The sequence below is a fragment of the Garra rufa genome, chromosome 21, assembly GCF_049309525.1.
Source record: "Garra rufa chromosome 21, GarRuf1.0, whole genome shotgun sequence".
In the NCBI taxonomy this organism is placed as follows: Eukaryota; Metazoa; Chordata; class Actinopteri; order Cypriniformes; family Cyprinidae; genus Garra; species Garra rufa.
Window position 1 is genome coordinate 946148 of NC_133381.1, and position 14894 is coordinate 961041.

Sequence of the window (14894 nt, forward strand, 5' to 3'; positions counted from 1 at the left end):
ACAATTTTATTTACTGACTGTATTTATTTACTTTTTATTTATTTATGTATTATTGGCTTTTTCCATATGTTTTTACCAATTTACAATTTGTATATTTATATTTTTTATTTTTTTGTTCATGAATATGATGAAATGTGACAGTCACTGTTGTGTTCTGTAGTAAAAACCCTTATTTGATGATCAGATGGTCACAGGTTTAATGTTTTCTGTCTGTATTGTTGTGTCTCTCAGCTGGAGAACCTGATGCTGGATAAAGACGGTCACATAAAGATCACTGATTTCGGTTTGTGTAAAGAGGGAATCACAGACGGAGCCACCATGAAGACCTTCTGTGGGACTCCAGAGTATCTGGCTCCTGAGGTGAGAAAAACCCTCACAGAAGTGCTACAGTATACTGATCTGAAAAACCTTTCAGGAAACTTTAAGAACCTCTTTAATCTCCAATGCAGTGATTCACAAATTACTTCATCAGCCGAACCCCTGTGACCTGAAATATTCACTGAGATTTTATGTCAATATTTTAATAATTCAACAACACACTTGTATGTTCGCATCACTCTGACATGCAGGCTGTGAATTAAAATATCTAATCTTTTATTACTATTATTATTTATAATATAATAATATATTTTAAAAAATAACAGAGAAATAAAAAAATATTTTATTATATTTTAATTTTTTGATGTAAAAAAATATATATTTATGGGATGGCAAATATAAACCTTTTTAAAAAATGAAGTGTAAAATGTTTTAAATAATTTCATTTGTATTATTGTTGTTATTATTATTATTATTATTATTAATAACAATACTTATACATCTAAAATCTAATTAAATATGAAAAAATATAAAAATAAAAAAGTTATACATTTAAAATAAATACATTTTTATTTGTATTTTTTAATTTTATGTATTATTATTATTATTTTTTTTAATTATAGGTTTTTGTTATTATTACTAACAATATTTATACTTCTAAAATATATATATCATATGAAAAAATAAATTTTAGAAATAAAATGTAAAAGTGAATAATGCATTTAAAATCTATTTTTATTTGTATTACACTTTTCTATATAAAAATATTTTTAATTTTGTCTATATATTTTATATATATTTTAATTTGTATTCTGCTATTATTTTTCAGCATGTATAAATGTCTTTTAAATGTAAAAAAATATATTTTAGTATAATAATAATAAGGATAAAAAATATTTTATATAACATATAATATTTTTTATGTATTAATTAAGATTTAAACTAATATTTCAATGTATTACACACTTTCATTTTATAAAAAAATATTAAACCATAAAAAACAAAATATTATAAATAAAAAAATATTTTAAATGTATTACACACTTTTTACTTTTAATTGTTAAATTGTGAAAAAAATAATTGTTTTTGTATATTTTATATATATTTTAGACTTATAAATATTGTTATTATTAATTATAATACCAAAAATAATAAAACTAAAAAAGTAATATTTTATATGTATTAATTAATATTTAAAACTAATATTTAAATGTATTACACACCTTCATTTTATTTAAAAAATGTAGAATAAAAGTAATAAAACAAAAAATGTAAATAAAAAATTATTTATTTTTAAATGTATTACACACTTTTTAATTGTTAAAAAAATTGTTTTTAATATATTTTATATATATATTTTAGTATAATTATAGTTATTAATGATAATAACAAAAATATTAAAACTAAAAAAACGTAATATTTTATATGTATTAATATGTAAAATTAATATTTAAATATATTACACGCTTTCATTTTATTTTTTATTTTTTTTATTTATAGATTTTTTTTAGTTTTATTATTTTTATTCTACATTTTTTAGTTGTATTTTTGTTATTATTATTAATGAAGTAAAATGAAAGTGTAATACATTTAAATATTAGTTTTAAATATTAATTAATACATATAAAATATAAAAACTAAATTTAGTTTTATTATTATGCTAAAATATATTTTGTTTAATTTAAAAATGAATTTTGGTGTTGAAAAATGACCTTTGCTTTACTTGTACAGTGAGAAATGGTTGTGTGAATGTCTCTAGTGCTGCACAGAAGCATTGAAGAAGCTTTAATACTGTGTGTGTGTGTGTGTGTGTGTGTGTGTGTGTGTGTGTGTGTGTGTGTGTGTGTGTGTGTGCGTTCAGGAGCGCTGACAGTGATTGTTGTGCAGGTTTGACATGAGGGTGAGATGAGAGGGCGTTGTTGTTGTTTTTAGCCCACCGTTTTGGGTTGTGTGGGCTTGGTCTTGGCAGAGCTGTGGGAAACGTGAGCCTCCGTCCCGGTAAAGCAGAAGGGCCACCGGTGCTCCAGCTGACGCCCACAGCTGCCCACGACAACACATGAGATCAGGGGACAACGGGGCCCGAACTGAGCTGCACTCTGCCCTCTGCTGGACACTGCATGCGTGCATGTTTTTTTGCAACAAAAAAAAAAAAACTTTTATTGTTGTAAAATTGCAGAAAAGGTTCAGTTTTAGAGTTTAGGGTTAGTATGTAGTAGCTAGTTTTATTTAAAAATGATTTTTGATATAATTTGGAGATATCTTACTGTATCTTTTCCTGATACTGGATGCTGAAAGCAGAACTGCAGGTTTGTGAGATTATAAAAAGGTATTAATTAAATCATAAAAATGTCAAATGTAAAAAAAAAAATGTAAGTAATAATTGAAATAATTAATAATTTAAATAGTTAAATTTTTAATATTAATATAATCTATTAATAAAAATTAAGTTCAGTTCAATAACACATTTGAATGTTCACAGTTTCTTTTTTAGATTTCATTTTGAATTTTGTGTATACATATTTTAATTAATTATTACACTCTCATCTAACTCACAAAGCCTAGTTTAAGACTTCAAAAAAAATCTAAATAATAATAATAATTTATTATTTAAACTTATATTAAATGTAAAAATGTGTTGCTAAAATTTTCAAATATTAACTTAATGTGAATATTGTTCATCCAAAAAAAGTTTGGAAATAATGGAATAATGTAATATTTTTATATTTTAAATACTTTTTTTTTGCTTTCAATTTTATTATTATTATTATTATTATTATTATTATTATTATTATTATTTATTATAAATAACAATAAGACTAATTTCTATAGAAAATAAAATACATAAAAAGGACATAAATATAAAAATAAAAGTAAATATATAATAATGTTATATATAATATTTTTTTAAATAAAAATAAAACATTTAATGTGTATGTATATTGTTTTCATTTGATTATTTTTGTTATTATTAATAATATTAGAATTATTTAAAATTACAGTAAGACTAAATTTATGTAAAATTATATATATATATATATATATATATATGTGTGTGTGTGTATATATATATATATATGTATTTAATTTTTTTTTTTACCAAAATACTAAATGAAAAAGAGCAGCATAGGACATACATATAAAAGTAAATAATATTAGTATAAGGTGTAATATATATATATATAATTTTTTTTTTTTTTTTTTTTTTTAAGTAAACATTTAATGTGGTACATTTTATGTAATAACTTTATATTGTTTTCATTGTACATAATATTTGTATTGTTTAAAATAAAAATAGGGCATATATTAATTTAATTTAGATTATTTTTATATTACTTTTTGTTATTATTAATGATATTAGTATTATTTAAAATAGCTGACTAAAATGTTATACATATATTTAAAAATATTTATATAGACAAATGCACATTTACATCATATGCATGTGTATATTAAAAAAATATTTATACATAAAAATAATTATATTTATGCATGCTAAAAAACAATGCATGCAAAAGAACAACGCAGCACATTGAGAAAGCAGAGCTGAATCGCTGATGTGGGACGTCCCGTGTCACCTGTCCCTCTCTCTCTCTTCAATCCCCATGTTGACATGACAACAAGGCCCGGGCCGAGAGACGGGGGTGTTGCCATGGCGACGGGTGGCCCCTCTGGAGCGGGTCCCGGGCCGCGTTACAGGTTGTTCCGCTGTAAACAATGAGCCTGTTGTGCGTGTGGAGCTCAGGAATGCTGCTGCCGGCCAGAACGCCTTTTACATTCACACCAGACTCTGGACAGCAGGAACACAAATCAGATGATGACGCTGAGATGTGCTGCTCACTGATGCTGGAATGATGGCTTAGATACTGCAGATTAACATCATCTCTAATAAGACTAACTAGATTCATTTTAGAGCTAAAAAAGAAAAAAAAATGTGAATCTACATCAAATTTCTTATATTAATTTGGTACCTCAACCATTTTTATTTAAAAATCAGGGTTATTATTGGTAATTAGAAGACTACAAATTACAAAACTAAAACTCAAACTAAAAAAACTGACTTGAAATGAAATAAAAATTAAATAAACTAAATTAGGAAATAAAATACTTATTTTATTATTTTATTTCACCAACATTTTAGTTTAGTTTAACTTGAAGTTCTAAAATAACTAAAGTAATAAAAAAAAATCATTAAAATTATATGGAGATATTTAACAAAAAAATGACAGGAATCGAAATTTCTATACTGAATATACATTTCTATCTAGTTTTTTAAGCTGTATAATATAATTTATTAGATAGTAATTTTTGAGAAATTGCTATTTGTGAAAAAAATTAATAAATAATAATAATAATAGCTATAAAAATATGTCCGTCTGTGCAACTTCCTGAATTAAAGAATTTAATTATTATTTTTTAAAATACTTTATTTAATTATTTTTTAATATATTGCCATTTTTACATAATGGTTATAATAAATAATTATTATAAAAATAATAAAATAAAACAATAAAAATAAATATATATTTTGGTGTGTGTGTGTATATATATATATAAGAAATAAAATAAAAATACTATATATATATATATATAAATACTATATATTTTATATATACTATAAAATACTTATACTATATATATATATATATATATATATATATATATATATATATAATTTTTATATTTTTTTCTTTCTGATATATATATATATATATATATATATATATATATATATCAGAAATAAAAATAAAACAATAAAATAAAACAATATAATATATAGAAATATGAATAATATATATATAATAAAAATAGTAAAACAAAACAATACAAATAACTATATATAAAAAATATAAAATAAATAATAATAACAAAACAATAAAATAAAAATAACTATATATCACAAAAAATATTTAAATATATTTAATTTCAGTTAACATGCAACACTAATTTTTCATTAAAGTTGAAGCACTAAAATAAACTGAAATAAAAAAAGCTATAAAAGAAACTATACAGACATTTAAAAAAACTTAAACTAAAACATTTAAAAGTCAGTGGTTTTGTTCATTTGAGCAGCAGATACGGTGTTTATGAACTAAAGCTCGTCTGACTGATAGAAGTCTGGTTTTGTTGAGAAATTACTATTTGTGAAAAAATAAAATAAAAAATACTATATATAAAAATACTATATATATATATATATATATATATATATATATATATATATATATATATATATATATCAGAAATAAAAAAACAATAAAATAAAACAATATAATATATAGAAATATGAAATATGTATAATAAAAATAGTAAAACAAAACAATACAAATAACTACATATAAAAAATATAAAATAAATAATAATAACAAAACAATAAAATAAAAATAACTATATATCGCAAAAAAATATTTAAATATATTTAACATGCAACACTCATTTTTCATTAAAGTTGAAGCACTAAAATAAACTGAAATTAAAAAAAACTATAAAAGAAACTATACAGACATTTAAAAAAAACTAAAACTAAAACATTTAAAAGTCAGTGGTTTTGCTCATTTGAGCAGCAGATATGGTGTTTATGAACTAAAGCTCATCTGGTTTAGTTGTTGATCAGGAGGTTTGTGAGCGGTTTGATGTTTGGAGCGCTAATGTTGTGGTTTTATGAGTTGAGTTGACACCATTATTGGTTGTGTCATGGAAATGCGTCACTGTGCCGTTTGGCCGTGTTTACTGCTGTTTACTCAGTCCAGCTGAAGACCAGCGTCGGCTCCTGGGTTCCTGGCAGCTTCACAGCTGTGCTGGTCTTCAGCTGCAGGCCCAGCTGTCGGAGTCACGTGACGCGGATCTGGAAATAGACAGCGCTCAGTAACTCTAGCAGCTCCACGACTTCACCTTACCACTGAGTCATTCTCTCCCTGCAGGATTCCCATAACACACACACACACACACACACACACACACACACACAGATTACATACGTTATTACACCGCCATTCATTTAATACCATCAGAGAGCTCCCTGAAAGATTTTCTTTTAACATTACTCTGACTGAGTAACACTGGCTGAAAACACAATTGGCTTTTTTTGACATTATTGCGGTGAAACTGTGATTTACCACTATTTACTACTATTTACTACTGACAATGCTAGTCAGAGATTGGTTAAGGTTCATAATAGTCAACATAAATGAATATTTCAACTTTATTCCTGTAATATTTATTCTTGTAAAATTTAAACTTTATTTTTGTAGTATTTTGACTCAATTCTTGTAATATTTTGACTTTATTCTTAAATTATTTACACTTTATTCTTGTAATATTTTGTCTTTATTCTCATAATATTTTTACTTTATTCTCGTAGTATTTAGACTTTATTCTTATAATATTTTGACTCAATTCTTATAATATTTTGACTTTATTCTCATAATATTTTGACTTTATTCTAGTAGTATTTAGACTTTATTCTTATAATATTTTTACTAAATTCTTGTAATATTTTGGCTTTATTCTTAAATTATTTAGACTTTATTCTTATAATATTTTTACTCAGTTCTTGTAATATTTTGACTTTATTCTTAAATTATTTACACTTTATTCTTATAATATTTTGACTTTATTCTCATAATATTTTGACTTTATTCTAGTAGTATTTAGACTTTATTCTTATAATATTTTTACTAAATTCTTGTAATATTTTGGCTTTATTCTTAAATTATTTAGACTTTATTCTTATAATATTTTTACTCAGTTCTTGTAATATTTTGACTTTATTCTTAAATTATTTACACTTTATTCTTGTAATATTTTGTCTTTATTCTCATAATATTTTGACTTTATTCTCGTAGTATTTAGACTTTATTCTTATAATATTTTGACTCAATTCTTGTACTATTTTGACTTTATTCTTAAATTATTTACACTTTATTCTTGTAATTTTTTGTCTTTTCTCATAATATTCTGACTTTATTCTCGTAGTATTTAGACTTTATTCTTATAATATTTTGACTCAATTCTTTTAATATTTTGACTTTATTCTCAAATTATTTCGACTTTATTCTGGTGATATTTCGACTTTATTAATTATTTGACTTTAATAATTAATTAAATTAATTAATATTTATGTATTAAATATTAATAACTATAATAATACACTGCAAATTATAATAAGATTAAAATATATATTTAAAAATGAAACAAAAATAGTTACATTAGTTAAAAAATAAATGTAAAAATATGTATTTTTTTTCAACGACATTTAGTTTGAACTCAAATAAATAAAATAAAGTGCTAAAATAACTACAACTAAATAAACTATAAATAAAGTAAATGAACCTGAAATGAATATATATTTATTTATTTATTTTAAGTACATTTTTACTTAGTATTTTTGTCTTGTTTTTAAGCACAAATATCCCAACAATAGCGTCAGAAAATATTTTAGCTTGTATATGAAATAAAAAACACAGATTCGCAATGCTTAAATAAACTTATATTTATTTATTTCAAGCAAGTATATGCTTTTTTAAAATAAAACAATAATAATAATAAAAATGGTAAGCACACAACAAAAATCACTAAAACTTTAGCTAAAATTAAAATGACAAATATTCAAAGAAAAAATATTAAAATATAGTATATCAGTGACTGATAATAAACTCAGGGGAGAGTCATTCTCATTCTAGAGAGCATTTGATTGGACAAAAAAAATTATAATTATTATATATGCAAGAGTTCAAGTTGATTTGATAATTATTTTGACTGCATAAATTAAATGCATCTACATTTCATCTATATTTGCTGCCTGTGAACAAAAATGTGTTTAGCATCATGTATTGATAAAACTGTGTGTTATAGTGGACTAATAAAGCGTGTGTGTGTGTGTGTGTGTGTGTGTGCAGGTGCTGGAAGACAACGACTACGGGCGAGCGGTGGACTGGTGGGGTTTGGGTGTGGTGATGTACGAGATGATGTGCGGACGTCTGCCGTTCTATAACCAGGATCACGAGCGTCTGTTTGAGCTCATCCTGATGGAGGACATCCGCTTCCCTCGAACGCTCTCACCCGAGGCCAAATCCCTGCTGTCCGGCCTGCTCAAGAAAGACCCCAAACAACGGTCAGCCCAGCAACACCGTATCCCAGCATGCACAGCGCACTGCACTGTCAAACATGACGTTCTTACACTGCATTATTGTGGCGATTTCCAGTACAAATATCTCTAAACACTCTTCAATCAAGATATACGTCTTGTTTTCTGAAAAATATGTGACCCTGGACTATAAAACCAGTCTTAAAGGATTAGTTCACTTTCACAACAACAATGTACAGATAATGTAGTTATGGCTGTAGCCAGCTATGAGGTCACTGAGGTCCGGACCTCGGCCATTTTTTTTTTTTTTTTTCAAAAATAAAATGTTAAGCTCTCTGAATGATTATTTAGCCGTTTAAACCACCTCATATCACATGAGTGTTTGCAATTCATGTTGCTGCGAGAAGCTAAACGCAATGAACGGTGCTTTAGAGCGCGTTGAGTGAGAGCGCGGTGTTTGTTCCGTTTGTTGCCAGATCCACCTATTATACGTGTTTTTTGACTCGTTTTTCCAATTTAGTGTGACACTTTGGGACGTGTATGAAGTGGAAAGTTGAACGTTAGCGTTAGTGATATATTAATCTTATTTACAAAACACAAGCTTTGAACTTATTTTGGATATCTTTTTCTTTCTTTTTGTAATTGCTTGTTTTTCGTAGCAAAATCTGGCAACATTGTATTCATAAAAAAGTTTATAGACAATCTGTAACTTAATTGCTGACAGGAAGATAGCACAATCGGTAAGACAAACAGTGTTCATCGTTAATATCTGAAATAAATGTATAGCACTATCAAAAACAATAGCATACCAATCTGTTTGTTAAAGAATGAAATAGGCTACTATGCCAAATAACGTTAACGCTACTGGCCAGCAGGAAGACGTCTCATGCTCTTTAGTTAACCTTAAGTCGTTAAAAAACATTAATTAAAGAAGTGTTTCTCAACTTTTGGGTCGCAAAAACGTTTGGAGTGGGTCGTGGAGTGTGCAGTCAAAGAAACAACAAACCTAATTCTGTTTTTTTTCTGACGCTAGACTATTATTTTGAAAGATGTGCGTGAAATTCTAAAATATTTTTTATAACTTCTTATAAAATAAAAATTCCCTCACCTATAAAAAAAAAAAAAGAAAAAAAAACTTTCCAGTCCTGTCAGTCATACTGTGCTTGGTTGTGCACACTCTTCAATTACACGCGCAAATTTTACCATGGTAACAGACCTTATTAGTGCTTTTGTGGCTGTTATTGTAGCACAATTCTTAACACCTTACTTCGGACCTCACTAATTTTCGAACTCTGGTTACAGCCTTGAATGTAGTCACCCCCTTGTCATCCAAGATGTTCATGTCTTTCTTTCCTCAGTCGTAAAGAAGTTGTGTTTTTTTTTTTGAGGAAAACATTTCAGGATTTCTCTCTTTATAATAGATATGGATGGCGCCCCGAAGTTTGAACTTCCGAAATGCACTTTAAATGCAGCTTCAAAATGCTCTAAACGATCCCAGCCGATGAGGAAGGGTCTTATCTAGCGAAACGATCGGTTATTTTCTAAACTAATTGACAATTTATATACTTTTTAACCTCAAATGCTTGTCTTGTCTCATCTCTGCGCAGCACATGCAAACTCAGTGTGATTGAGGTAAATACAGTTAGGGTACGTCTAAAAACTCCCATCTCGTTTATGTCTTCAATGTCAAAATCGTCTTATAATGCTGTTTTTACCTTTTTTTGTAAAGGGAGTTTTAGTTTCTTTGTATGTTCACTTTGTAAACACTATGTCGGGACTTTTGCAGCGATTTAAGGTGATTTTAAAGTTAGGGAAGAAAACGAGATGGGAGTTTTTAGACGTACCCTAACTGTATTTATCTGAATCACACAGACTTCGCATGCGCTGCACAGAGATGAGACAAGACGAGCATTTGAGGTTAAAAAGTATATAAATTGTCAATTAGTTTAGAAAATAACCGATTGTTTCACTAGATAAGATCCTTCCTCATCGGCTGGGATCGTTTAGAGCATTTTGAAGCTGCATTTAAACTGCATTTCGGAAGTTCAAACTTCGGGGCGCCATCCATATCTATTATAAAGAGAGAAATCCTGAAATGTTTTCCTCAAAAAAACATAATTTCTTTACAACTGAGGAAAGAAAGACATGAACATCTTGGATGACAAGGGGGTGAGTACATTATCTGTGCATTGTTGTTATGAAAGTGAACTAATCCTTCAAGTAGCACAGGTGTATTCGTAAAAATAGCTAACAACACTTTGTAGGGGTCAAAATGATCGATTTTTCTTTTATGCCAAAAATCATTAGGATATACAGTAAAGATCATGTTCCATGAAGATATTATGTAAATGTTCTTCCGTAAATATATCAAAACTTCATTTCTGATTAGTAATATGCATTGCTAAGAACTTCATTTGGACAACTTTAAAGGCAATTTTCTCAATATTTAGATTTTTTTGCACCCTCAGATTGCAGATTTTCGAATAATTGTATCTCGGCCAAATATTGTTTTATCCTAACAAACCATACATAAGTGGAAAGCTTATTTATCAGCTTTCAGATGATGTGTAAACCTCAATTTAAAAAAAAAACCCACATATATCAGAATGAAGTGAGATTATACTTAAAACTAGATATGTTTAGGTTGGCTTGAGAAAGTCTAGCTTGAATTGGTACATTTTTCAGAAAACAAGAGTTAACATCTTGTCATTTTGCTTATTGAGTAAATATATCTGAATTGAACACTGGATTGTACTGGAAAACACTTTACTGAGATATTTAGCATGTTCTCAGGTGTTTCTCCAGTTGTGGATGTGTCAGTAATGGAGATCATGTGTGTTTTGTGTGTTTTCAGGTTAGGCGGCGGTCCGGATGATGCAAAAGAAATCATGCAGCACAAATTCTTCACTGGAATTGTGTGGCAAGACGTTTACGAGAAGAAGGTAAACACTTCTTTTTTAGAACAACACTAAACACACACGCAGTCATAGAGTTCAGGTCAAACGTTTATTGATTTATTTCTCTCAAAATAAGAGGGATCATACAAAATGCATGCTCTTGTTTATTTAGTACTGACCTGAAGAAGATATTTCACATTACAGATGTTTACATATAGTCCACAAAAGAAAATAGAGTTTATAAAAATTACCCTGCTCAAAAGTTCAAATATATTTGATTCTTAATACTGTGTTGTTACCTGAATGATCCACAGCTGGGTTTTTTTGTTTAGTGATAGTTTTTCATTTGTCCTGAACAGTTAAAGAAAAGTCCTTCAGGTTCCACAAATTCTTTGGTTTTCTCTGTTTTTGTGTATTTGAACCCTTTCCAGTAATTGCTGTATGGTTTTGAGATCCATCTTTTCACACTGAGGACAACTGAGGGACTCATATGCAACTATTACAGAAGGATCAAACACTCACTGATGCTCCAGAAGGAAAAACCATGCATTAAAAGCTGCATTTTTACTTATTTTGTCTTCTGGGAAACTTGCAAGTATCTTCTGTAGCCTCTGAAGGGCAGTACTAAATGGAAAAAAACATAATCTTTAGGCAAAATAAGAAAAATTTACACATCCCTACTCTGTTCAAAAGTTTTCACCCTCTTAATGCATGTTTTGTCCTTCTGGAGCATCAGTGAGTGTTTGATCTTCTGTAATAGTTGCATATGAGTCCCTCAGTTGTCCTCAGTGTCAAAAGATGGATCTCAAAATGCTGGAAAACCAAAGAATTTGTGGGAGCTAAAGGATGTTTCTGAAGAACAGTGTTCAGGACAAACAAGGGACTCATGAACAAATATCCCTAAACAAAAAAAAAAGTATTAAGAATCAATTTTTATAGTCATTATTTATAAATTCAACTCTTTTTTTTCTCTTGTGGACTATATGTAAACATCTTTTATGTGAAATATCTTATTCAGGTCAGTACTAAATAAACAATAACATGCATTTTGTATGATCCCTCTTATTTTGGTTAAATAATGAACATTTTGCAGAATCACAGCTAATTTAAATTTATTAGACTAGTGGCATGAAATGGAATTGGAAATTTATTGTTAATAATTCTTCATGGATAAAATCATGTCACATTAGGGAAGTAGAATGGATTTCAAACAATAGACTGCAAAAAATGCTTTTCTTGCTTAGATCTTTTGTCTTGTTTCCAGCCAAAATATCTAAAAATTCTTAAATCAAGAAGGATTTTCTAGACAAGTGAAAATTATTGTCTTGTTTTCAGAAAAAACTAGTTAAAATTAAGTGTTTTTGCTTAGAACAAGCAAAATAATCCGTCAATGGGGTAAGCAAAAAAACTTATTTCAGACAAAAAACAAGATCATTTTTTTGGTTTTAAGCAAAAACACACTTAATTTTGACTTGTTTTTTTTTTTTCTGAAAACAAGACAATAGTTTTTACTCGTCTAGAAAATCCTTCTTGATTTAAGAATTTTTAGATATTTTGGCTGGAAACAAGACAAAAAATCTAAATAAGAAAAGCGTGTTACTTGAGTTTGAGCAGAAGTGTTGTGTAAATGCTTGATGAGGATCATCTAACCGTTTCTCTGTGTTTGTCAGCTGGTTCCTCCGTTCAAACCGCAGGTGACCTCAGAGACAGACACCAGATATTTTGACGAGGAGTTCACAGGACAAGACATCACCATCACACCGCCGGGACAAGGTACTGAAAGCCCTCACCACAATCTTCTCAAGGGATTTCCTCATATTTGACACTTTTATAACACAGAAAAAGCTGCCTTTTGATGATTCTGAGTTTAGAAATAGAACAAAAACTTTACATTGTGTATAGCTTTTTCACATAAAAATACGATTTTTCAAATTATATGCACTACCGGTCAAAAGTTTGGGGTCAGTAAGAGTTGTAATGTTTTTAAAGAAAGTCTCTTATGCTCATCAGTGCTGCATTTATTTAATCAAAAATATAGAAAAAAACTGTAATATTGCGAAATGTTATTACAATATAAAATAATGGTTTCTATTGTAATATACTTTCAAATTAAATTTATTCCTGTGATGCAAAGCTGAATTTTCATCAGCCATTACTTCAGTCTAAAGTGTCACATGATCCTTCAGAAATCATTCTTTTATCCTGATTTATTAGAATGATCTACATTGGACCTATATTGCATTATATATTGCAACAGTTGCCCTGCAAAGTATTTATTTAAAAATTGTGATATTTTTTCAGGATTCTTTGATTAATAAAAAGCTCAAAAGAACAGCGTTTATTCAAAATATAAATATTTTCTAACAATGTAAGTATTTGCTATCACTTTTTATCAATTTAACACACCCTTGGTGAATAAAAGAATTAATGTCTTTCAAAAAAAAAAAAAAACTGACCCCAAACTTTTGACCGGTAGTGTAAATGCGTCAGCTTTAATGCACTGATTAAAATAACAAAAGCTGTGAAGATTATATAATTTAACTTAAAATCTGCTAAGGAGTCAAAAACATGAAAATATTGTTAAAATAAGCAAAATATTTGCAAAAAACATAATTTTGTTTTTTTTTTGTTTTTGGACATTATTTTGACTTTGATATCAGGATTATGCACCAAACAGTGCCGTACATGTGAAAAAGAGCTGAGATTTGAACAAGCAGTTGTATTCTGGCTCAAATTCAGACAGGAATCATGTGTTTGTTGTGTTTTTCTGCTGATTGATAGATAATGCAAGACTTCTTCACCACAAATGATTCTCTAAAGCAAAAATGCAATGAAATGCATCATATTCTGTGACAAAGTGTGACATGAAAGAGCACTTTTTTTTAGAATCAGCAGCTCAAAATTAGTAAGAAACTTGCCTTCTTTTTCAACAGTGTCATATTTTTACATGCCTTTTTTTATTAGTTTTACTTTAAGTAACTTGACTAACAGCATTTGTGTTTCAACAGGTTGTTATTTAATATTTAACTTTATTTCTAGTTGTGAATTATCTCATGATGCAATACTCAGAAATGAATTAGAATTTCCTAAGAAGGATTAGAATCCTTTTGATCTGATGAATTATTTATTCATACTGGCTGCTATATATATAAAAAAAAAATAAAAGGAAAAAAAAAAAAAAATATATATATATATATGAAAATAATTCAAACAAAATAATAAAATAAAAATACTAAATAAATAAAAATCATAAAAATAAATAAACAATTATTTAATAAAAAAATTTGTTATTATTAAATAAAAAACTATACAAAAAGCAGAACAGAAGTAAAATAAAATTCTATTTACATTTTTTAAATAAAATATTTAATTATAAAATATATTTTTATCCTTGATTTTGTCGTCATTTTTTAACACAAAATCTAAAGAGCACCATCTTTTTTCTTTTTTTTTTCATTGAATTTATTAAATAAATATTTGGCTAAATTGTATTGCTGTTTATTTCACAACATTTCACATCTTTTTATGAGCAGGGATTTTTTTAAGCATATTGAAACACAAAATGTAATTTAGAGTTTATTAAACATCAATAACTA

At 27.4% G+C, this 14894-nt stretch overlaps 1 protein-coding gene across 1 annotated transcript in view; it reads left to right on the top strand.

Annotated features, from left to right (window-relative positions):
- akt1 (v-akt murine thymoma viral oncogene homolog 1) overlaps nucleotides 1-14894 on the top strand; it is an 84057-nt gene that overhangs the window by 64916 nt on the left and 4247 nt on the right. The window contains exons 10-13 of the mRNA XM_073826540.1: nucleotides 232-360; nucleotides 8214-8428; nucleotides 11256-11343; nucleotides 12969-13071. Coding sequence (XP_073682641.1) covers nucleotides 232-360; nucleotides 8214-8428; nucleotides 11256-11343; nucleotides 12969-13071 — 535 coding nt within the window. The remainder of the gene's footprint in view (nucleotides 1-231; nucleotides 361-8213; nucleotides 8429-11255; nucleotides 11344-12968; nucleotides 13072-14894) is intronic.